This window comes from Chrysoperla carnea, chromosome 1 (assembly GCF_905475395.1).
Source record: "Chrysoperla carnea chromosome 1, inChrCarn1.1, whole genome shotgun sequence".
Lineage (NCBI taxonomy): Eukaryota > Metazoa > Arthropoda > Insecta > Neuroptera > Chrysopidae > Chrysoperla > Chrysoperla carnea.
In genome coordinates this window covers 82054814-82082367 of record NC_058337.1, presented here as the reverse complement: position 1 = coordinate 82082367, position 27554 = coordinate 82054814, and the positions used below count along the sequence as shown (strand labels likewise).

The following is a 27554-nucleotide window of genomic DNA, read 5'->3' as shown; positions in this document are numbered from 1 at the left end:
ATTCAATACAAATATACATACGTGAAAACAATAGTTCTCGAGATATTTTTGTGAAAAAAAGTATTTAAAAAACAAGAGAAAACAAACAATTGACTGAGTTTATTGTTAAAATACCATGTATAGACAGTGTTGATTACTCGCCAATATTACCCATACATACATGTTCACACACATATAACTGATATACCTATATAATACATACAATGCAATTTGCGCATAATTTGCGCTCTTACGGGTAAACAGTGATGTTTACGAAAAAATGTTTCAGGAACATTTTTTATATTTAAACTTTTGGTCTATCTCTAACGGTTTACAAGATGGGTCCTATGGACCCAAGACCCAATTGACCTATGTTGCTCATTTACCAACTAGACCTCACTTTTAACGTTCTTAGCACGCTATAAAAATTTCCACTTCATATCTCTTTTAGTTTTTGAGTAATCGTGATGACAGAGGTGCAGACGACAAACAGACGACAAACAACCGGAAATTGACTAATTGGGTGAGTTTATGAACACCAATACCAAAATTTTGTTCGTAGTATCAACATTTTTAGCGTTACAAACTTGGTACTAAATTTAGTATACCTTGGTATATTTCAAATACATGGTATAAAATTATAGACGAAAATAGCACACAAATGCATGCAATTTCATCACTTTAAATTTATTTAAAAGAAAAAAAAGTACCGCTTCCTATAATTTTCTTTATAGAAAATATTTGCCATGCTTATAACTATTGAACATTAATTTTCCAAATTTTTTATTTTAATCGTAATTGTTGTAAGTTATGTAAAAATTTTTACACTTATTCCTTCTATAAATAACTTTTTTGCAATATAAAAAGTGGCTTATTGGAAATTAAAACAAAAAATTTCTATTCCTTAAGGAACAAATACAAACAAAAAATTTGTATATTTTTTTTTTGTTTAAAATTTAATAAAGTTTCTGCCCAATAAAGTGTATTAGTGAACTCCAAAAAAAGTTTTAATTTTCATAACACACAAAGTGCATGACAATATGAAGGCTTGATGTATGTTATGGTATGTATTGTACCACAGACCAAATAACGATTGAGGTTAGTGTTTGATATCTCTCAATGACTACATAAAATATATTATAAATATTGTATATGCGTGAAAACTTTAAACAAATACTTTTTCAACAAACACTTTCCCTAGGGACCATGTATTTGTTTTTATTATTTTATAAACTCATATTAAAAAGTCAAATTTAAATATATAATTTATATAAAGTCAAATTTTATGGACCTAATTTAATTGGAAAAATCCGAAATTCGGTGATAAAATACGATGATTATTTACGCTAAAAATGCATAGAGCAAATATAGGCAAACATTTGTGTGTTTGTTAACTGACAAAGGTTGTAACCTTAAAAATAATAAATTTTAACAAATATTACTTATCTTCCATCTATATTCTTGTAAAAGTGCCTATACAAAACATAAATTAGTAAAGCATCCCAAATATTACAGAAGATACTAGCTACGTATTACATGTTGAAAAACAAACCGCATATAAAATTTAAGCTTTTAAGTTGTTCTACGAACGAGACTTACGAGACCCAGTTTATTTTTGTTGAAACTAAACATTATATAGTGATATAATAGTGTTTAGCTTACACCGACCACTAGCTGTTTAATAACACTGACTAGACGTCATGGAACAAAAATTTTTTTAATGTATAGAAAATTTTTTTATGTATAGAAAATATTTTTTTACCCTTGTACGCCAAAACCTACTTTTTACAAACCAGAAATAAATTGTATAGGTAAAAAATATAGTCGCATAAAAGAATATATAAAATATCCATTTTCAAGAGAGTCCTCAATAACAGCTCAGATTTTGATTTTTTTTTTCAAAATGATTCTTTTTATGTATTATTTAAAATTAGAAACATTTCAGAGGCGGGAACACTGCGCCAAACAGCAATATTTTGATGGTAACGCAACCATCGTCAATAGCTAAATTTATTTGTAACACATTAAATACATTCTGTAAAAAGTTTTAACGATGTAAAGAATGTTTGTAATGTGTTATACGACTAAATTTAGCTACTGACGATAGTTGCGTTTCAATTGATGTATCGATATTTAGCGAAATGAAAGTCTGTTGTTTGTTTTTTAATTATATTTTTTAAATAAAATTGGTTAATATACCATTTTATTTCGAGTATCATGATATTTATTTTCAATAAGTATATGCCAAAACTCGAAGTCAACATAAATTAATTCCTATAAGATTGTCTTATTTTATAAAATACACATATTTAGTAACAACTTTTTATTTGATTTCTATCATCAACAAAAACTTATCACTCGATTGTAATTTAAGAAACAAGATACACATATTAGGAAGTGATTTCAGCATCCCGTTCTTAATCAAAAACTTGGGCAAAACAAATGGGCACTCGAAAGTAATTGTAAATATTTGAATGACTGTTTGGAAAATGTATTTTATTCAGGTAACAATACTTATTTCGAATAAATTTTATGTAGCCAATTCATTCCAGAAGATAATTAAACGATAACAGGATCAACCTGTATTTGAAATATGATAAAAAATGTTAATATATAAATGTTAGAATAATACTAAACGTGATATTTTAAAGTTTATATGAAAATAATATATTGACATAACGACCTTTTATACAACCATCATGGTATAACACCAGATGCTTATAACGGACATTTATAAATTCTTCTTTTTCTATTTACAACTTTAATAACATATATGTATAACATAATCGTATTCCTAAGGTAAGCCAAATAAAAAACAACCAACCATATGATATGTGATATCCGAAGTAGTGACACAAATCACGTTTTTTCTCAGAAAAAAATTTATAGTAACTGAAATTATGTTTAAACATAAATACTAAAAAACACTGTTTGAGACAACTATAAACATTGCGAAAATTAGTTGTTCCCTTACTCTGATTATTTTACTCTCCGATTTACTAGACATATCCAACAATTTAATTAAAAAACAAGTGAATATAAACAATTAACTGAATTACTGGTTGAAATACCCTTGCATTTTTTGTTAAGTAATAAGTTTAAATAAAACAAAAACATTTAACAAGATGAAGATCATTTTAAAAATTCAAATATTTTTCTATTTCACAATTTGAAGCGATGCCTACATACTTTTCAACATGTCTGTCTTGTATAGTTTTGGATGTTTTAGGAACATTTTTTACAAAGGAGCTTTTATTGCTTAAATATGGATTCATTGGCCCAATGAACCAATTAATTTAAATTCAGTTCATTCAGCTTCATATCTCGGTTTTGAGATATCGTGATGGTGGGGACGGGCAAATGGAAATGGACTAATTAGGGAATTTTATGACACCTTTTCTAAAATTTTGTCAGTACCTTCAATGTTTCTAAGCGTTTCCAACTTGGTACCAAATTTAATAATCCTTGTTATTTTTCATATATACCTACAAGATAAAAAGTAAAAATATTAATGTGCTGAAAATGCAAAAAAGATGTTTTCCTGAGCTACATATATTTCTTCATTTTTCTTTTTTCATGAGCTACAGGAGACTCAGTTGATTAAAAAATTATATCGATTGCCGTAATAGCTAAGTATTAAGTGACCCAAAAGAATTACAGGTCAGAATAAGATAACCTACTTAAGATTAACAAATTTTATCCGAACTAGATTTGTGTAGCTGGTGTAATTTAGAAGATTTTTTGAATGTATCAATTAAACTGACGCACCCTGTATATGGATACAATGTTTGTTGCTAAAATTGATTTAAAATTGGATTAGAATTTAGTTTCAGAACATGATTACATTAAATTGTCATGATAATTTATATTGTTTTAAATATCCAATATTATTATTTAATTTTATTTAACATGTGGTTAAAGTGTGAATTATACAGTCTGCCATATTTAATATACTGTACCATATAACTTTAATATACTCACTTATTTACTTTATTTAATAATCATTAAAGTGAATGAATTATTTCTATATCGATAAATAATATGCGTGTTTAGTCATCGATCGAATTGAGTTTGTCAATATCAATATTATTGTCAAAATTAACCAACCAAAAAAGCTGTGGATAGAGTCTAATGCGATCCTTGTGGTCCACACGAAAAACTTACCAGCATAATAAAATGTTATACAAAATTTAAAAAAATAAAAACGACTCGAAACGACTCGATCGAATTTTATGAAATTCTTTTCGAATCATATTGCCGTTAATACGCTTCGATCAAGACCTCAACGAGGTTGATATCATTTTTTGTCCGCGCGATATCGGTCTTTCACCCGGCTCGAATTTCATGTTATGAAATTCTTTTCAGATCATATTGCTTTAATACGCATCGAACGACACCTCATCGAAGTCGATATCATTGTTTGTTCGCGCGATCAAAAGTTGGAAGAGTGGGAATTGTCATAATGTGTATAAGTACGCCACGTTCATCACTGAAGCGGTAACACAAATAAAAATATTTTTCTATCGGTCAGTTTCTATATAAATGCAATTTTTACTTACATACAATCAAATCGACGCCAGCGCTTGCCGTGGATAACTTTGGCGTAAAGGTGTCTGTTATGACTAGTTTTCAATTCTTTACATGTAAATTTTCAATGTAAGCCATAGAATTATATGTCCATCCATAAAATCATATGACGATTACAACTCTTCTAAATTTTTGAATCGTTATATCTCAGAAACGGTGAATCTTAGGAAAAAAGAGTCGTTTGGAAGATACGAGGTAATAAAGAAATTTACAAACAAGTATGCATACATACAATATACGCGCGAAATACATAAGAACTTCATGACAGTCGGATAAAAAGGACTTATTTTTCACCCATCTTCTGATAAGTCATTTACCTTTATAATTTGTAAAAATCTGTATATACCTACCTATTAATTGATACTTGCAGTCAATATGATTAATTTATAAACATATTTGATTTTATTTTTAGAAAAGTTCTTGATGGGGCATTTTACAACGTACTTTTTGCTAAAGGTATGTAATGTTTGGTTTGTCAGCGATACTGTCGATTTCGATAATTTAATACAAAAAAATATTCTAAAGTTATATGTATGACTTTTCATATAACTACCCATTTTGATCGACTAATAATTAAACATAAAAAATTTTACACAAGCAATATAATTTACAAGAAACTGCTTTGTACATAATTTATACAACTGTTCTTATGATTCTTTCTTGCCACGTGAACATTAAATTGGAGCTTGGCCAGTAGTTTTGCACGTATGTATGAAGTGTGTTGTATATTTGCAGTATGCAGCCACCCATATGGCGTTTAGTTAGTTATGTTAATGTACATTTGACTCAAAACAAATTGTTATACATGTTATAATTTGTAGGGATTGGAATTGAATAATGATTTTAATTACTAATTTACATTAAATAACATGATTTGTCACATCTATATAAATAATAATATTATTAATTTATTAGGATTATTTTAATATTATGTTAAAAATATTTTAATTTGTATTTAATCTTTCTAAAATAAGTTGGTTTTGAATGAAAAAATTGACACATCCCGTCCTCAATAATTATTAATATATAATAAATTTTAAAATTAATTTTTCATACAACTATTTCTTCCAAATTTGCCACATTTATGTCGACAAGCGTTAAAAGAAAGTAATAGACAGTGCAGCATATTTGTAATATCAGGTGGTTTTTTAATAAACCGTTATGCGTTACATATTTTCTAGAAATATTAATAATTCATTTAATTAATTGCCATAGGAATTTTTAGTTTTAATGTTTAGATAAGTTAGTTGTCTGCTAGGACCCAAAATTTTGCATTGCTGAAAATAAAATACATTTTATTAACGTAATAAAATGAAGAAAACAGTGGTCAGGCAGGTCACAGTCAGAACAGGACTGTTCAGTACAGCCTTTACTTTAACTAACTTAAAATTTACTTTTTTTTTTATTCATATTTAACGAAATCAGTTTGTTTTGACCATTAATAAAGGATATTAATTATACTTAGTCTAGTGGTAAATAATATCATAGTAGGTACTTACGAACACGGTGAAATTAACCATTTAAAAAAATGTTCTGTTTTACAATTCACACTAACCTGCAATAAAATAAAAATATATATTAAAAAAAAGTGTTTAAAATTGATCATTAATAACATAGTTAGTAAAAGTTTCATTAAATTCATTAACTAAAATATTTTCTTGATTTGTTATCAAAATAGCAATTCAAAAGTATCTTACTAAAATGACAAAATAAAAATAATGTCAAAAATCAAATGAACAAAAATAATGAGTAACAAAACAGTAAAGTGTGCTTTTTGTAAAGTTCATATTTTGTTGATAAGTTATTGCCAGTAATCGATTACAGACATTCAAAAGTAACAACTAGAGGTATTTTCGAAAGAAAATGTGGCTCCTAAAGATACGAACACTAAAGTTACAACTAGAGGTATTTTCGAAAGAAAATGTGGCTTTTAAAGATACAGGTATTTTGTAATACCTGTGATGACAAAAATAGTTCTTTTTCCTGTTCCTGTGATGACAAAAAAGAACTAACACGATCATCTTTGTCAAAATAAGTAATCAACCTCGGAATCTAACGGAATAAGCTAATTTTTTGTACAAACCTTTATTTTGATAATACAAATTTTGTCTCAAAAGTCACAAATGATCACCCGTTCGCGTCGTTAGATATTCAAGGTTAAAGGTCTCCAAAACCAGTTTTTTTTTTTAAATATCTCGTTTCTTTTGCCTTCAATCGTATTGGCACTGCTTATAAAAGTTGTAGAAGATAAAATTTTCTACAAATTTTGTCTGAAACTTTCTTTTTGTTTGTTGAACCGTTTTTGAAATAGAGGGCGCAAAAGGTGTTGCGCTCAACTTAACTTACTTTAATTCTGAGTCAATATTTATAAATATAAGGTATTAAATAATTATTTAGGTAATATTTAATGAATAATTACGGAAAAAACCGCATAATAGACAGGGATTCACGATTGAACCTGTCTATTATATGGTTTTTTCACTTAATTATCGATTAAACACTACTTAAATGATTTTTTAATAACATATATTTATAAATCTTCTGCGCCCTCTATTTCAAAAACCATCCAACGAATAAAAACAGCTTTCAGACAAACAGTATCTCAGCGATACGTACCTTAGTACAGGGTCAATATTTATAAATATAAGGTAATAAATAATTATTTAAGTAGTATTTAATGACTAATGAAGGAAAAAAACCGCATAATAGACGGGGATTCACAATTGAGCCTGTCTATTTTGCGGTTTTTTCACTTAACTATCGATTAAATACTATTTAAATAATTATTTAATACCTTTTGCAAAAGGTATGTAATTGAAGGCAAAAGAAACGAGATATTTAAAAAAAACTGATTTTCGAGACCTTTGACCTTGAATATCTAACGACGCGAACGCGTGATAATTTGTGACTTTTGAGACACATTTGTACTATCAAAATAAAGGTTTTTACAAAAAATTAGCTTATTCCGTTAGATTTCGTGGTGAAACCCCTAAGATGATTGAAGTAAACCCAAATTTTACACAAACGTTTCTTTATATACAAAAGATGTACCTTGAAGCCACAGAATTCAGCCCTATGAGCCAAGTAAAACATGAAAACCAGAGAAATATCGTGCGTTACACCATCTAAGTTAACAAATTGAAGAAATTGTAAAGATTTTCTGTACAACATTGCCGGTCCATACCAGACTATAATGATATTTGCATGACTTACAAACTGAAGTAATAAAGACAAGTTTATAGAAAATTTATGACATAAATATGATATATATCTTGGAATGTCAAGAACTAAAAGTTGACCAAAAATAAAACACATCAAATATATGTTATATTATATAATAGAATTGTAATAACTCAGAAATTTCTGAACTAAAATAAAATATATATTCATATAATTTATAGAAAATAAAACACATTGACAGGCTGTGAGTGACCACATTCAGCCTTACCTCTGCCCAAACTGCCTACCCTGCCACCACTGTTACATAATAATAAATTTATATTGAATAATTCACAGTTCTCATAAATTTTTCATTATATACAAACAAACTTGAATGTGTATAGCACATACAACCCTCGGTTAGCAGCAGCTTTATAGTAAAATACTATCCCATTGGGGATTTAATATATGTTTTCTAATATTCATACAAATATGACTAACTGTGTGACGTATGTAACATTAGTTACAAATGGTGGTCGGTTTAGCTACGAACATATACGAGTGAACATACTTTATTTATGTTAAATTATAATTCAAATTATATATATTTTTTTAATTTATTAGATTTAGAATTTTATTGGACAGGGTTTGGGGATTTCACTTGAAGTTGAAGTTTAGATTTATTGAGTTGAGAGGTAATTAGAAGATTTTCATACCCGTTAAACCATTAACGATTTTCTAATATCGATAAGTGTGACTTGTAATTTATCAGCATTTCCATTTCATGGCCGGATCGTTCGCGCTAAAAAAGCGCGCCCTTGCATCCCTTAAAGACCCAGTTGTTTTGTATCACGGTAAGAAATTTTTATCCGATAATAATGTGTGGTTTTTTTGATTTAAAAAAAAATTTAAACATAGATGATTTTTTCATTTAATGCATCGGAATATAAGCAATACTTATAGTGCATGAGCTGATGTCAGAATGGCTGTCCAGGCCCCTACTGACTAATGATATCCACAATACTTTTGGCGAATAGTACATCTAACACTGTAATGTCACTGATGCTAGTAATGGCATACCATCAATATTGATTAAAATTACAAAAGGTAAAGAATAATAGAAAGACGAGCAGTGTGACAACAAATATAGCGTTTACACCTATACTGAATAGGATCGTAGTTCAATAATGTATACTGATAAACGTGCTAAAAATCATAGCGGGAAAAACCAGTAGCATTTGAAACTTACTATTTACTAATGTAAGCGGCGCCAAAGTTTTTATTCCATACAATATTAACGCTATTAATAACGCTATAGCTATGGATTTTACGACAATATTATATAGAGTATTATCAGATACTTTTTTAGCATCTGTCCCAATACCATACCAACATTGTAATAAACGCCATGCATTTCTAACTGTATAAAAACTGCATGACCTATTATCAATGCAACTCTTGGTATAATTAAGTAAAATGAAAGCAACAAAAATTAATAAAATGACATCCTTTCGAGATATTATATGTATAGCAACTTTAGAATTTTTTATGTATACCCAGACACAAGCATTTTTCCTAGTTTTGCTTTTACAATAAAACTACGAAAAACAGAAGAATGAAAAACTTTGAAGTCGAAAATGGAGGAATTAAATGTGAGCTCATACTTCTGGAATTTTTAATGAAGTTTTGATAGTAGGTATTATAAACGTCCATACACATTCATGCTCTATAGCAACTGAAAAAGTCAAGATGAAAGTATACGACTATCTGCGGTTTGTTCAATAGAACAAATCAAATAAATTGAAATACAATTGAAACATGCTTGACTCTCTAGACAGTAAAAATTGTACCATATTTAACAGATAACATTGAACATTCTTTAAAATTGCAATGAGAATGTTTTAGTTGAAGCTACCAAATTTGAAGGTGTTAGGAATGTAAACGGTTATAAGTTAGGAACATTATTCAAGTCGAATGAATGAAATTGAATATCAAAAAGAAATGGAATGGACAGGAACTTCTAGGACAGGTTTTGTATCAACTTCAAAAACTAAACGATACAATAATTATTTCGAAAAAGCAAGTTGACATGTCCAAAAAATTTAAAACATATGAATTGGCGAAAAACAAGTGGTTTCTTCGCTATAATTTCTGACGATTTTGAAAACAAACCTTTCATCTGATAAACTACGCTTAATGATGTACAAGCGCCAGGAAAATTTTGGATAAAAGGCTTGATTTTTTTAAAAGTTATCGTCAAAGTTGAGGTATAAATAATTTCAACCACAAATCTAATCTTGCCATGGTGCTCCTACTACCTTAATATCTGTTGTAATTATATAGATATTCAAATTTCCAAAAAAGTAGGTATAAATCAACAAAATACTCAACATTATGAAAATACGTTTTAAAAACGTAGAGGTATAATAAAAAGTAACAATTTCCAAATTGAACTTATTGGCAATCTTTTTGTTAATTTTATAGAATGCATTTTTTAGAAACGAATTTACGGAATTTCTAAAAAGAGGATTAATTAAATTTCATAAAATATTTATGGAAAACACCTGAATTTAATTGTATTTAACGAAGTAAAATAATTTCAAATAGAATATATTAGAACTGTTTCTTCATCAAATAAACCAGACACATATATTATAACACAAAAGGAGGTAAACAAGAAATAATGAGAAGCATTGACTCATTCAGTACTCAACGCTGTAGTAAAATGAACACCTTACTAAAACACAGAGGTGCTAATTACCAAGTCTCGACAAAATTACTATTACTTGTGAGAAAATGCCCATGAGAGTTATACCTCCTATACAGTTACTTAGTGAGAAGATATATTCTATACATATGCATTAACATTATATCGAAAATATGGTCGAAATATAGATATTTTCATTAGTCGTGTAGAACTGACACGTCTGTTTTAATTTCACTATGTAAGTGAGATAAGTTTTTAAATCTTATTTAATAAAAGTCTCAAATGAATATTTTAATCTTAATGATACCTATATAGTTTGTCTTTTTCTTTAGGTTTTTCAATAAGAATGATATTTTTAACTTCCCAGAGGAAGTTAATGTATTGGGGCCGATCTCCAGTTTTACATGTTTCCGCGGTTTCAAGGCCACAATATCAGAATCAAATTTTTTACAATGTGATGTCTGTGTGTGGACGTATATGCGTATGTTCGTTCACACGTGACTGGGCTTATTCGACGCGTAATCGCGTATTTAGGAAGAGTTTTTAGCAGAATTCGCTAAGCCGGCCGTTTTTTAATGGTAATAAAAAAATTAGAAAAAACTGAATAAACAGAATATGAAAAGTGGATAAAACACGTCATTTATCTATGGAGATAATAATCATTCCAGCATAAGCTGCAGTACATGGTCGAAGAATAATCTATGAAGGCTAACAAGACCTTATTTTTAATGTTTTTCCCCCTCTGGGAAGTTAGTCGTGTGGACTACAGGGGTCGCACTCACACGACTTCAGTACCACACCGACTATTTACTGCCAATTTTATATAATTTGCATTGGAACCAAACAGCTCAAAGTATCAACGAACTTGTTCTCTATTTTGAGGCTTATAGGCATTGAATGATTTATCATAGAAAATGTCAAACACGAGCCTTTTAACTGAACTCTCTTCCGTTTGAATTTTTTGTAATTTTTCTAAAAATTGGACTAATTTGACTATCCATAGAACTTATTATTATTTTCTTTGAATTTACCAAAAAAGTGAATATGATGGTGTGATTGAAAAACTTTGAAAACGACATTAAAATTCAGGTCAGTAAAAATGCTGTAAATGACAAAATATCGTTAAATGACAAATGTTCACCGATTTTGTGCACAATGAAAAATAATTTACTTCTTGATACATTGAATAGTTTTTTTTTATTCAAATTTTAAAGGATTTTTTTTTCAATCAAGTATCACTCTTACTGAAAGACCCTTATTAAATAATTTATTATTTTCTTAAGTGAATTTTAGCACTATTTAGTGTTTTAAAAGATTTAAAGTAAACTTCAAAGTGTTGATTTGGTTAGAAGTTTTAAAATAGAACAACCCCATGTACGTGGCTTATTAGCATTTTACGATAATAAGGATTCATTTAAAAAAAGCTATTCATATTAATGTCGCTAATTTGATTTGATATCGTGTTAGATGAAAATAGTACAATTTTGATTTCAGAACTAATACTACTACAGGAATAATTAAATTTTCAGAGGGTGGGACCCACCCTCTGGGACGTGGGACCAACCCACAACTAAGCAAAAAAAGTCATTCAAGCATATTTCAAAAAGTCAATACTTTCCGAGTTATTAGCGATTGACATTAAGAGTATTTAACGTGAAATGACTGAAAAATTTGCAGTTTTTTGAGAAGGTTTATCATACACGTTTACGTACTTTAAAAAATTATGAAACGGAAAAAAGTTTCAAGTCATTTGCACGAATTTAACGGAGTTATAATGAAAACGAAGTTTCTCGTACCTTTCTTTTAATGGTTTCTTCAACACAAAAGCTGATGAATTTACCACGAGAACTAAAATTAATGCCTTCCAATTTACTTTATTTAGGTACTGGCAACATGCTCAAAATTTTTCGCAGTTACGGATATATATTTTTTGAAATATTGCAATTTTAATGGAAAAATACAAAAAATGTGGCAAAACTGATATCACGTTAATAATTTTAAAGTAAACTTAATTAGACATCTTTTTGAACCTTGTCCGTAAAGTCATATCGGAAAAATCGAAAAATTTCTGGACGGGATGGGATTATTTTCCTAATTAATTATTATTAACAGCTTTCGTCTAGCTGATTAAGATATTGAATATTAAACAATTTCATTCTGCCGCGCTCACAATTTTTATTTTTTCGATTACTTTACTTTCGAAGTTCTATACTTTTAACTGAAATATGTTAAAACTTTTTACATTAATTTTTAATATTAAATTAGATCTATAAAATGCTAATAGATTTATATTAATGCGTATTATAACCAAAGGTTTGTAGTAATTAACTATGGCGTCTTTTCAAATTTCGAAAATACTAAACTTCAGAACTTATAACATAAAATTTCAATGCCAAATAAAATCTTTAAATACTTAGTAGATATTCCTCCTAGATGAGTGTACAACATTCATATAAATTTTATGGTAAGAAATGGAAGTTTTACTCCACTATAAATGGAAAATCCTAAATATCAAATCGGATTTGTAGTACTTACGAGTTGTAACAAAATACAAACATATTCAATAAACATTCATACATACATACGTAAAAACATATATACAAACACAGCACAGTCAATATCAACCGGAAAAAACTTAATTGATTTCCGGGTAAATTTAATTACATACAATTTATCTCTATATTTTATTATTACATTCCCCTATGTTTCGAATACCTTACTTGTTTGTAACAACATTTTAACTATCAAACTACTGTATATTTTATATATGGTGTAATAATAGTACCTGTAAAGTTAAGGGGCCTTCTATACAGCGCTTAAAAACAGTTTATACAAACTATTAATTAAAAAGAATAGATACTAAAAATTAAAATTTTTGTTACCAAGTCTTCGATGCACTCAACATTGTCATTCATTTAAAATAACATCCGCATCACTGGACGATATCATAAACTACTGAATGGATTTTAATGAAATTTTTGAAACTATAGCTCATATATCAGATGATGCTAGCAGTGACCCTTCCACTTCCCTGAACGATTTTGATTTTAAAATCAAAATAATTTGGCTTCATAATAAAAACTTACATATTTTAAGTATTATGGATGGGGGGATAAGTGAGAACTTGTCTATATAGTGAGTACTTATTATTTGGTGGAGAGATATGGGTGGTGAAGGCTAAAACGCGTTAGTCGTTGTTTTTAAAGTTGAAATTAATTGGTAAATTCTCGCTTCCGGCGGGTAGCGGCTGGTAGAAAATAAAGTTCATTAAAATTTTATTCTCTAAAACTTTGGCTTTTTGGAGAGTCTCCCGAAACCGCATCTCGTTAATTCTAGTCGACGTTATGATAAGAATTATGCCAATATTCGTTTGGTATTTAAGGCTTTCAGGAGTATAAATCTGGCGTAATATTCGTGTCGAAAAGTAATTTAATTTTAATCTAATTTTAAATGCTTACCAAAACATCTACATATAGGAGTAAGGGCACATTGCGATATATACGAAAAATGATTTTATCACTTTTGTAGACAATAAAAAGGATTTTACCCATCAAATTTATGGATTAAGATTTTTAATTTTCGAGCACGTAAACTCTTGGGGTATCGAGGGAAAGTTTATAAAGAATTAAAAAGAAAAGAGCAGTCTTACCCTAACTTTACTGTTCTGGCTATTCTTTTTTTTCCATATCTCAAAAATATGTTTGTAAATCTTCGTGCCCGTTAGAGACTTTTGATCTACTCAACCATACAAAAATATACTGTCCGAGATAAGTAGTGAAACCATAAAAAAAGTTATTTACATCAGTATTTTTAGTATACGTGGAAAAACCTTTATATCGAAAATACATGTATTTTTATTAAAATGGTGGCGTAAATATACATTAATGTTCTTCTAAGCTGGGCAGAAAAGCATATAAAACGTAACAAATGATCGTCAAATGTAGTTTAAGTCATCCTTTCCTCGAAAATATACACTTATGCACTGTATCGAAGGTCAACGGAGAGGGATGAGAATATGTTATAAATCCTTTTCATAACCACTAGAACACAATTTATATATTGATTGGGAATGCCTGATATATACGACCGACTTATTTTGACCTTAAACAAGGTATGATGGGTTTTAAAAAAATGCGGATTGTTGTTGAAGGGGATTTATTTTAGCAATTTGGAAGGAATTTTCAACTGATAAACGACTCTTTTTGCCATTTTATTGGCTCTGCGCATATTTGCAGTCTCTATTAATTGCTAAAAATCAAGGATATGCCTTTTGAGGGTATCCACTTTCTGATCCTTTTTTAATCTATTTTTATCCCGAGGGCGACGAGAGTTATCTGTTTGATATGTCTATGCATGTTCACTTGTGCCCTCATAATTTCTAAACTACTTATCAAAATTTGACAAATGAAGTATCATTGGAAACGTCTTGATCGTCCACTGGTTATATAGAGGACTATAAATATCCTCTAGAGGACTAGAAATATCCTTAAACCGTCTAGAGGACTAAAGTCTTGATTTAAAAAAAATTAATTAGCTCATTTCCAAAGAATATATGGTTATTCGTTACCGCAAAATTATATCCCCAAAATAATTTAAATAAAATAAAGTTCAAAAACTAGAACCACGACTACAAAATCAAGCACTGTAATGACAATTTTACACAAGTATCAAACAAAATCTGATCATGTAAAGTCCTTACAGTCGGGGAATGGTTCTTTGGATAACTTTTTAATAAAGACTAGAGATCCCACGACTGTAATGACCATTTTACTTATAATAACAATTTTACATGATAATATTTTCTAGTCATACCTACTTTACAAAGCGTGATTTTGTAGTCGTTGTGGTTTTAGTTTTTAAACTTTATTTTATGAGTCAGTAATTCTATATTTAAAAAACCATCAAGGGGAAATATGACTTAAGTAATGGAGCTATTTTCTCACGTTATTTTATCCATCTATTTACAAATTATATAATAAAAAAGTTAAATAAATATCTTTTACACAATAAATATATAAGTTATCTTAAGATATTTTATATAAAATTGTAGTAATTAAAGTTTATTTTATTTTGTAATTACATCTGTAGTAAGATTTTTTCGTACAATTTCTTAACCAATAAATAAATTTAATTCGAATTGATCAATTCCATATTTTCAAGTGGAGTTCAAATTTATTTTTAAAAGTGTTTTTAATGAATTCATTTTTTAATTAAATGATTATTTTTATTGAAAAATATTTGTATATTTAAAATATAAAAAAAGAATAATAAAATTATTAGGTAATTATTAGTTTATTAATTTTTAAATATCTCAAGCTATTAAAATTGAATTCGATAAACGTATACTGCAAACATCACTGATTTTTAATTTTCGATGTTCAAACAGATTCGACACATAAATATTTAAAAAAAATATTAGTTAGCAAAATGTGTTTTAATTATATGAAAAATTTTAAATTTTACCTCCTAATTATATGAAAATCTACCTACTAGTTTTACTTATAGATTGTTGCATACTGGGACCGGTCACTAAAAAATTAAACAGAAAAAGTTCTTAATTTTGATAAAATGATAAAAAAGTCTAGTCAACCAGTTCACATTGGTGAAATATGTTCGTTAAAATACGAGTGAGAACTTGTTTGATTCGAAATAATGTCAAGAAAAATGTGCCAGAAGCGTTTTGCAAGCTAAAATTGCAAAAGTCATGAACAATTAAAAATGACAAAAAAGGTATTTCGGTATTTCGCTAATATGTAAAAATGAATCGATTTAAAATTTTAACAGAAGACGTATTACTAATTATTTGATACATAAAATTTCAAATGTTCGCTAATGCTTTCAGTTTGATCTCAAACCTAAATGTTTAAATTATTATTTTCCAAAATCAAAATGTCGTAATTAGAGTTAGATTCAGTAGGTACTACTACTATCCATTTAAAATAAGATAAATGTTTTGAAGTAAGTGTATGATGTATATATATAATATATATATATATATATATATATATATATATATATATATATATATATATATATATATATATATATATATATATTATATATATTGCATGTATGTATGTATGTATATATGCAGTGTATATTTAATTTAATATTTATTGTTACTTAATCAAATTTCTTAATTTATATTCATAGTTGATTATATTATTGTAATACGTATTTGCTCTAGGTATCATCTAGTATTAGTTAGCTACACTTCACTATATACATATATACGTACATACCCGGTTTTAAAAAAAATGCTGGTACCCCAAGAATATTGGGAAAAAAGTTTTTAGAAAAATAAGTTTAACATAAGACTTGAGGGGTTCAAAGAACTGTAATACTTGATAACATTGATCTTAAAGTCGATTTTCAAGGTCATTTTGTACTAAACTTGTAAATTTCAAATGGAAACATCCGTTTCTGACATCGTAAAAAATTGGCCTTTGAAGTAATATTTCAAAATCATTAATTATTAAAGAAAAAAAACAAAAACCACGGGTTGCACTCCGGGAGTACCGGTAGAAGTGAAAACTTAAATATTAACGTTGTGCATTTTTGATATTTTGGAATGGTTAGGGAATAATTTTGCACGAATTGCTTTAATTATCAGTATAAAAGTACTATCATTTATTCGGTAGAATACAATATTTATTTATTGCGCTATCATACACAAACATGACAATTTCATGAACGAAGATTTTTTACCCATTACAAAAAAGTGTACAACTCCGCTAAAGAACTTTTCACTTAAAAAAAAAAACAAAAAAAATTATATTTTAATAAAAAGGCAACCGCACACAGTGTTCCCAAGTGGTCACCCATCCTGACTGTGCCCAATGTTCCTTAACTTCGGTGATCGGACGAGAGCCTGTGTACTGACTGTGACATTGTCTTACGAATCTTCACATCCGGTCACGTGTCCTGAAGCGAGTTTAACATTTTTTACCCATTGCAAAAAAAGTGTACAACGCCGCTAAAGAAGTTTTCACTTCAAAAATATAGATGAAACTTTATCCAGAGATGTTCGTGTTTCAATGTGCAAAATTATGCTTGATTGACATTCGGCATTCAATAATGGGAAAAAAATTTGAAATTCTCAAATTAAGATACAAAATTATCTTGAAAATCGATTTTAGGGTTAAGTTCAAGGTCATTGCCTTAAACAACTCTTGGAATTTTAATTATTGTACTTAAGTTTTTTTTTTAAATTGTTATTTGCGGGTAATTTTAGGGTACAAGCACTTTTTTACACCTTGTATATGTATATATATAATATACCTAACAGCTAACGTTAAGTTCGTTCATACGTGTATCTGTGTATACAGGTATACATATATTTGTGTGGATGTATGTGTTAAGCTAAAATCGTTATAAGCTCCACTGAATTACTTATACATACTACGAAGCAAACAGATATTACTGCTTATACTAAAGACTGATTTACACTACGAATTCTTCAGCAAATTCGTTTCGATAGTAAATATAACTATATTTGAATTAGTTAACTGAGGCCAACATTTCAAAAAAAGTACGTTTTTAAAGCACATATTTTAATTTTAGTTATTCGATCATTAAATTCTGCTTTAAAATAACTTATAAGCCGGCGTTCACACATTGTTAGGGAAAATGTTTAATAACTGTAGAGATTTGGATCAAATGCAAATTTATCGCCATTTGTTAAGATTTTCTTTCTCATTTAATAAGCTAATAAGATTTCTAGAATTGATTCGAAGTTTTGTATTTTCAGCCAATACAGCTAATACAATCTCGAGCGCTAGTTCTACAGATTTCGTCATCAACTCTATTTAAAAGTTTAATTATAATATATGAAAAAAGGAATTTACGCTCTTCAATACAACAAACGAAAAAGTCTTCGAGTCTCAAATTCCATGGTTTACCCTTCATTTTTAACCTTAGAAAAAACATGCTAGACATAATTTTAATTAAAACACAACTATCATAAATTTAAATAAGTTTAATATGTGTATTAGGCAAGCATGTTTCGAAAGTAAAATTTAAAAAAAAATGTTCTCCTAGTACTGAAGACATCATTAACAAGTAACAACCGATAATTCAAGACTTATTTTATACTATTTTTATACAAACTATTTTTAAAACATGTTGTCCTAATACTAATACTCACGGGTAGGTAGGCACGGGTGTCGTTTTCCACGCAGGTCCAGCTAGTAGGCTTTGAATACTTAATTTCTTACATAAGATTATATCTTTTTATGCATATGAAATATGCATTCAAAATTATAAATAATGTTTTTCCTTTTGCAACCAAATCGCAAAAAAAAATTCCCCCTTGCGTATATGTTATTCCAAATTGATCCAAATACAATACCATCCAAAATATATATTGGATTTCGGCATCTCTAAAAATTGAATAAAAGTAACTTTTTTCTTCGGTACTTTATTCAACAAAAAAATCTGATGTTGCTAAATCAAATCGTTAGTTATAAAAACTGAAATGTTCGAGTTGTCCCAAAAACAGATCCACGTTTCTCAGCACTATTCAAATTAGATATTATTAGCTGAACAACTGCCAGAGTAAATGAAATTGAATCAAATAGAGACTACTTCACCCAATTGATATTTTTCCGTAGTTACTATGTCTTAATATAATTGAAGTATTTATTTTCATACCAACAAAAATGCTGATTTCATGGTAAAGATTAGCTATCCATCCTCAAGTGAAATTGAAAACGGAAAAAAACTCAATACACTTTTTTTTTTAACACTAAATTGATATTCATATTGCATGTCAGGTTATCTAATGACCAATAAAATTATTCAAGATCGTACAACAGTTACGATGATATAATACCTAGAATACATCGAATACTTTCTGAATAGTGTGATATGATCTGATAATGTAGATATTATTATATCATTTCAGAATGGGAACACCAACAGCACAAACCAAGAATAGAAGATGATGTCGAAGCTTCGTTCACTACAGGAGTATGAGAGTTTGGAGTACCTTGGATATGAATAGAGGTGTACCTACTATAACTATATGGTCACAGTTGTATGGTGTTGCATATAAGGAAAGCAATGGCTTTGTTGAGACCCCATGCAACCCAAACTATCTAGGGACGAGAGAGGGGTAGGAAATGATGTAAGATATGTGTGGTAATATTATTGTCATCACAATGGTCATCATGTCCTCCGGTTAGCATGACGTGACATTCATCTTAATATTATATGATGGTTAATATTTATATATAGACAGGATGTGCGAGAATTTTTAAGTTGCAATAGCAAGGTTTCAAGGAAAACAGTCATAATAGTCAAAATAAAATATTATAAATTTCAATATATATATTTTCATCGCCCTATCAAGAGTCGAACAATCGAAGTCTTTTCTGGATAATCAGAATAGGAACATCTGAAAAAAAAACTTAAAAAATCTGAAAAAAAAGAAACAAGTCGTGCGATAGTCGGGCCCATTAAAATCCAGACCGCCTCAAATATTCCCAATAAAGGGCCCCGACTGTTAAATTCGCTATGTTACCTATGGGACTTGTTTCTCTTTTTTCAGATTTTATTTAACACAGTCGAGTTTTTATTTTTTTTACTATTTATTTTAAACTTTTTAGTGTTCCAGCATTAGAAGAACCCTCTTGCTGTATTAAAACTTCCAGTTTATTATTTCTTATGAAATTAAAATATTTATATTTGTAATAACCTTTTAATTTCCTTTATTTTAATACCCTACTCGATAGATTTCCAAAATCTGGAATTTTGATTTTTTGTTCAAAAACCTACCTAAGGCCACTTGGATTTTTATGACAAATATAACGTTACCCTAAATGGCGCAACTCATCGAGCTGTTTGGGCGATACGAGATAATAAAGAAATTTGAAATATGGATATAAACATACAAGATACGCAATTTCAAAGCAAGAATTTTAATGACAACGATGTCTGAAAATCCAAAGTGAATAAATTTAAGTTATTTTCTGACAAAACATTTTCGGAAGTAATGAAGTTACAGTAAAATAATAAATTTTTTGCTTATCATTCGAAATTTTAATTATTTTCTATACTATCTTGACAGACACTGTACATTGTAACTCTCTCTTATATAAACTTTACATAAAAGACATAATAATAATAATCAATTTTCTGTTACATGATATTTTCATATATTACAATACAAAAATGTTTGATGAAAAATCATTGTTATATACCTACCTGATAATAGGAGGAAAAAAATTATATTACAGTGCTCTAAAACCGTTATTGGTAACCGTTACATCAAGTTCATCTTATTACATATTTCCTACTTCATTTTTATTTTCCTTTTAAATATATAAATATAATAATATAATCGAATATAGTCGATTTTTCCCTGCTCTACAGCATGGGCATTTTAGAAGATTTTACTTATTAGAAATTTAAAATTATATTTAACTAGATTAATACCCGCCTGCTACACTGGGCTTAAAAGTAAAAACCACCGCTTTACACTCCACTCCTCTTCTCTTATTCCCCTTCCAAAACACTTGAAGGGATTTTTTTACTTAGCTAAAATAACAGAAAAGATAGCCATGAATGGTTTGACATTTACTATTTTAAATTTTTACAGAAACATTTAATTTAGGGTTTAAAATGATAATCATATATCTGTTCCATCTATTATCATCATTTTGAACCATAAATTTAAGATTTCTGTAAAAAGTTAAAATAGTAAATGTTAGATTTATCTAAATTTAATTATTTTATTTTTAAATATATCGTTATAAATTATAGCTCATGTGTTATTCTGATGTATGAGCTATTTCGCTGTACAGTTTCAATAAAAGCTATTCGCTAGTTTTTGCGTGAAAGCGTAACAAACAAACAAACAATCAAACATCCTTACTTTCACATTTATTATATAGGGATAGTTTTGTTTCACAAAAAAATTTGTTCATCAAATAGGAAAAAGCATTTGAATGATTCTTAAGAAAACTATTTTATTGTTCAATATAATAGAAATGCACATTGAATTTAGCGATGCAACCATTTATGTATTTCTTCGAATGCTATTTAGATTATTTATTGAAAAATGCAGTGGGTTAGCTACTGGACATGCAAATTTTATGACGACAATGTTTAATACGAAGTTTGAAGTAATCTGTTGATATAATCAAAATTGCTGCTCTAATTATTTTGATTAACTTGACCCTGATTAACTTTTCATTACACATAACACAAAAGGCTTTTATATCCAATCCGTTTGGAAATTAAGTTTAAAGCTTGAAACTTACGAAGTTTACAACGATATAACTTTCTAAATCTATCGAATGAACTTAGATTCGATAGTAGCACAATTGCAATGTTGTTACACATACTAACAAAAAACTTCTTTGACTTTTTTACAAAGAACGCATCTTTAAGGTTTCTACTGATTGCTCTATAATGGAGGCCTTAAATTACAAAAGACCAGACACTGATATTTGAAACACATTTACCCTCAGCTCATCGAATAAAAATGAAGAGTTTAAAACAAAGTTAGTGAAAAAAATTAACGACCAAAAAGTGTAACTGGCGACAGAATCTATAGAAGTATATTTCGAACGCTATGACACTATTTATTATTATAGTAATTTGCCACCTCGTTTTTATACCATGTATATATGAAATATACTTAGTATAATTAAGTTTAGCCCCTTAAAAATATTGTTGCTCCGAAAAAAATTTTGTTAAAGGTGTTTTTAGAATCATAATTAGTCCATTTTCGGCTGTCCGTCCGTCCGTCTGTCAACATGATAACTAAAAAACGAAAAAAGATATCAAGCTATAATTTTTACAGAGCACTCAGGACGTAAAAAGTGAGAAGTGAGTTCGCAAATGAGCAACATAGGTCAGGTGGGTCTTGGGTCCGTACGGCCCATCTTGTAAACCATTAGAGAAAGAACAAAAGTTTAAATGTAAAAAATGTTGTTAAAACCAACTTTTGTTAAAATAATTTTTTTTGTTTACTTACCCACGAGGGCACTAATTAGGTGCAAATTTTATAGTATGTATTAATATGGGAATATCAGTTAAGTGTGTGTGGCTATTTAAAGTGGATATCTTTTTTTATTTAGGTGACGTCAAAAAACAAACGATTGCGCCATCAACACTGTCTATAAATGGTATTTCAACAACTAACTCAGTCAATTGTTTGTTTTCACTTGTTAATCATATTTTTATTATCAAATATAATTGACAGTCAGTAATCAATTTTCGTATGATATTCCATGGTATAGACCGAAAAGAATTTATAATAAAAATATGTCATGAATTTATCGAAATTATATCAAAAATTATTATGTCACATACGAGATTTTCTAAATTCTTTTACGCTTGTATACCAATGCAAATTATAAAATGAAAATTTGTATAATTTTATGTAAGAAGGGTTTTGAAAAATTTAACGGTATGAGAGTAGTAAAAATATATATATATATAATCAATCAGTATTTAAAACATACTACAATTTAATTATTGACAACAAAATTTTGGATAATTTAGGGAATGTTTGAATTATAATTTTGTTCATAAAACAACATATTCACATATTTTGAATTCAAATAACTCTTATAAATGGAAATCCATTTTGTATGTAGTGTATGTATTGTGTTTATTGGTAATACTATGTATACATAATATTTTCAGGGATATGAGGTTAGTTATTGGTAAATGAGATTTGGTAAATATGGATTTATTTTGAATGTGTACAGTATGGTATTTACTCTGTTTTATTTTTAAATATATTATGATATATACGTTTATATATATGTATATGAGGTGAATATATATATATAATCTACCGATCAACGCACAGCGGAAACTGCTAAGTCTAGAAGCCTGAAATTTTGTAAACACATTCCTAAATGCATCACCTAAGGAGCTCAAAGGGGGGGGGTACGAATTTTGCATAAGGGAAATGCATGTTAATAATTTTATAGAATAATAGAGTTAATAATTTTATAGAGTTTATAATTTTTTTTAAGTTTTATCAAAATTGGATTTAAAAATTTTTATTGCAATTTTTGCAATTTTTTTGAAAAATTACAAAACTCATTCATTTTAAAAATCGAGGAAAACCCAAAAAAAAATTTTTGTTTTGGAATTTGATGAAACTTGGTGGATGGGGTAATTTTGATCCAAAAAGTATAAAAATCAGGTTAATTTTATAATTCGATGCAGAGTTTCTGAGATATCGCAAATTTAATCGATTTTAGCCCGTATCTCGAAAACTATTCGACCAGTCATCAAATTCATCCGATTTTTGAACTTTTTGTGTCAAAAATACTTTATATACTAAATTTTAAAAAAATTTCTCTATTTTTTGTAATTTTTTTAAGGGGTACGTACCCCTTTGGAAAAATCGAGAAAATCGGAAAAAATCTTTGTTTTGGAATTTGATGAAAGTCAGTGGAAAAATCAGGTTTATTTTATGAGTTTACTTATAGAAAGTTACAATGTCAGCGAGTATCATGGGTAAAACTTCAAAAAAAGTTAAAAATTGAAATCCATAAAATTGTGAACAAAAGAGAGGATAAGTGAGGGTTATAACGTGATAGTCTTTGTTTTAAAAGGAGAAAATGTCCAGCAAAGCGGGCGGGTATCTGCTAGTATTTTATATATTGGTAAAACTGCAATTAGTTATTCTGAAAAATGGTTACAGTGATGGTTCCATAGTAGTGTTGCAGGTGATAAAAAGATCTATTTATGTTCAGCTCGACAACTCCAGCAGAGCTTAGCTAAAAATGATCAATTTAGAAATGCACGAGTATAGCGTCACGTGAACACTTTAGAATAACTCTGTATGTTCCAATAAAATATTGATTGGTCATTAGTTAGTTCATAATTATTTAATTCTAATATATGTTCGATTATAAATTGTTGTGTAATATCAATTAAGTTATTTAAATATTTAGCTGTATTTGTGAATTCGAGGAACTGTTTATATTTAAATTATAGAATTTAAATCTAAATCAAAATGTATTTTGAAATATTTACTTCCGTTTGATGTAAACATAAAAATTTTGATGTATTTTCAAATCAAAATTCGAAAAAAAATTGTTGTCGTGACGACGAGAGAGACGTGTAAGCTCCATCGTAGCCACAGGGGCACTAAATAGAATGGCAAATACGCTCGTAAAACTGTAAAAAGGGATATGTCATTCCTTAATCAAAAATATAAAACAAAAAACAGCGAGAGTTGTCGTGTGACACTCGGTAGGAGCTATATTCCTTTCGCAATTTGGTACATTAAAAATGTATTCGAAATTCATGGCAACCTGAATCGATTGAAAAAGTTTTAGTTTCCTAGGTAACCTAGATGTCGTTTTTTGGTGTCAGATGCAATTTTTTTGGTTTTAACTCCCAGCCAGCAAACAAATATCTTGCGATTAGAAACATAGCTCCAACATTTTGTACATATAAACGTTTTAACCGAGTATAGCTTAAATCGCGTGCTTTTCATAGACGCAACAACATAGTTATATAATACAAAAATAATTAGTCAAATGATCGAAAAACAAATTTCGATTTAATTAAAGCGGGTTTGGTTTCAAATTAAAGGGCGTTATTTGCACTTTTCAAAAAAATATATATTGTGATACTTAATCACGAAATTATAATCGCAAAATAGTTTCAAATGTATGTATTTTCGTCTGTTCCCACTTACCTTCTAAACTTCTAATCATAATTTGATTAATTAGTTATCGTAGGAAGCTTCCTGATTACCCACTAATTATAAGCTATCTGACGTCACATTAAATTGAATACGGCGCCCTCTAGAGGACATAAAGCTATGATAGCACTTTTCAAATATATTTGTGTAGTTATACTTTCTCACGAAATTACAACCCCAAAATGGTTTAAATAAAATTAAGTTCGAAAACTAAAACCCCGACAATTACAGAATCGCGGTCTTAAAAGTATGAATACAATAAAATATTTTCATCTGAAATTGTTATGATAAGTAAAATCGTCGTTACAGTCGGGGGACCTCTAAGATCAAATTTCCACAGGACCGAAAAGAGGTTCCCCGACTGTTATGGCGATTTTACTTATCATAACAATTTCAGATGAAAATATTTTCTTGTTTTCATACTTTTAAGACCGTGATTCTGTAATTGTCGGTGTTTTAGTTTTCGAACTTGATTTTATTTATTATTTTACTTATGATTACTTTACTGGTGAATGAATGCCTGATTAATAAGAAATTATTATCTTACAAGACATTTTTATACCATGTATATATGAAATAAATCATAGTATATTAAGTTTCGTCCCAAATTTCTAACGCTTTAAAATATTGATGCTACGACCAAAAAATTTTGGTAAAGCTGTTCATAAAATCACCATCTGTCTGTCTGTCAACACGATAACTCCAAAACGAAAAATGATATCAAGCTGAAATTTTTACAGTGTGGTCAGGACATAAAAAGTTAGGTCGTGTTCGTTGGGCAACAAAGGTCAATTGGGTCTTGGGTCCATAGGACCCATTTTATGAGCCGTTAATTGTTCCTTATAAAAAAATAAAGAATTTTTGTATGAAAAATTTTTTTGTAAACATCATTGTTTACCCGTGGGAGCGCAAATTATAAAGTATATATTACATGGGAATATCAGTCATGTATGTGTGACATGTATGCATGTGTAATGTGACAGTGTAATCAACACAGTCTATGCATGGTATTTCAACAATTAACTCAGCTAATTGTTTGTTTTCACTTATTTTCTATGGGTTATAATATATATATATACAGCCTTAAACTGTGGATATAATATTTAACTTTATAAAATTAATGATTTAAATTGAATACGCTTTGCCATCTTTAAAATCTTTATCATATACTTCATAAACAATTTAAATAATAAATATCTTGGACAATAAATACATTTGTACAAATTTGTTTCAAGTAATATGTCATACATAATGCATTTTAATATTTAAATTTAATAGGCACTAAGTGAAGTTGATTTAGTGACATTTCATGTACCTCTTTTCTACGAATATATATTATTACTTTTGATATACCAGGTTGTTCAATAAGATGCCACCACCTATATGGTTGCAGATAATTTTTAATTTTTTATCATTATAGATTAAATATGGCCATCTGACTGATTTTGGAAGAGGGAAGAATAGTATCAACTATGACCTTCCAAGCTGTTACCTTAATTCTCTCTGGCAAACTCAGTAGAGTAAAATTGTCTCCTATCATATCAAAATTGTCTCTTATCATATAAATGATTACATATTCTTGAATAATCCTGTATATACAGGACAATTTTATCAAAAGTATTCAACTTAGTAATTCAATAAAATATGTAATTAAAAAAATAAAAAAACCCCACTGCGTTAAATAAAATCTGAAAAAAATGAAACAAGTTCAGAAGTTTATGTAGCGACTTTTACAGTCGGGGCTCATTATTGACAGTTTTGAGTTGGTTTAGATTTTAATGGACGTTGACTGTAAACGTCGCTGCGTAAACTTCTGAACTTATTTCGTTCTTTTCAGATTTAATTTTTTTAATTACTTATCCATAGTATCCTAGCACTAAAAAAACCCTCTTATTATACTAGATTAAAACTTGTAAACAAATTTATTATTCTTAATTGAATAACATATAACTTATGTTTATTTTTGAAATTTAATTTTAATTTCCTTTTTTTTTTGATACTCTACTCGATAGGTTTTGTTTATTTTTATTTATTAACGTATTACTATTTCGTTCCAAAAATCCGCCATTTAGTTTTATTTTTTCAAACACGTAACTAAGAACATTTGGGTTTTTGACACAAATATAATGTTACCTTAAATGTTGAAATCCATTGAGCCGTTTGAAAGATACGAGGTAATAAAGAAATTTACAAACAAAACTACATACATATAAACATACCTACAAGATACGCGCGAAAATCATAACCACTCCTTGACAGTCGGGTAAAAAACGAATTGAAAAATTCTATATTAGTATAAGTGAGTTCAAGGTGAGCAAAGATAGATACAAATTTGAACGTTCTATCTAAAGCTAAGTAATAATTTTATTAAAAACTTAATATTTTTGATAATGCATATGGAACGTTTTTGCATAACATCTGGTATTAAAGAATAAATAT

At 28.5% G+C, this 27554-nt stretch overlaps 1 protein-coding gene across 3 annotated transcripts in view; it reads right to left on the bottom strand.

The window, feature by feature from the left end:
* The window catches only part of LOC123290557 (polypyrimidine tract-binding protein 1), a 740982-nt gene that overhangs the window by 577301 nt on the left and 136127 nt on the right, over positions 1 to 27554 (bottom strand). For 2 of the 3 annotated variants that reach the window (XM_044870779.1, XM_044870780.1), the window contains exon 3: positions 6066 to 6121. The exons of the other annotated variant lie outside the window; for it this stretch is intronic. In XM_044870779.1, coding sequence (XP_044726714.1) covers positions 6066 to 6086 — 21 coding nt within the window. In that variant the 5' untranslated portion in view covers positions 6087 to 6121. The remainder of the gene's footprint in view (positions 1 to 6065; positions 6122 to 27554) is intronic. 3 annotated transcript variants of the gene reach the window in all.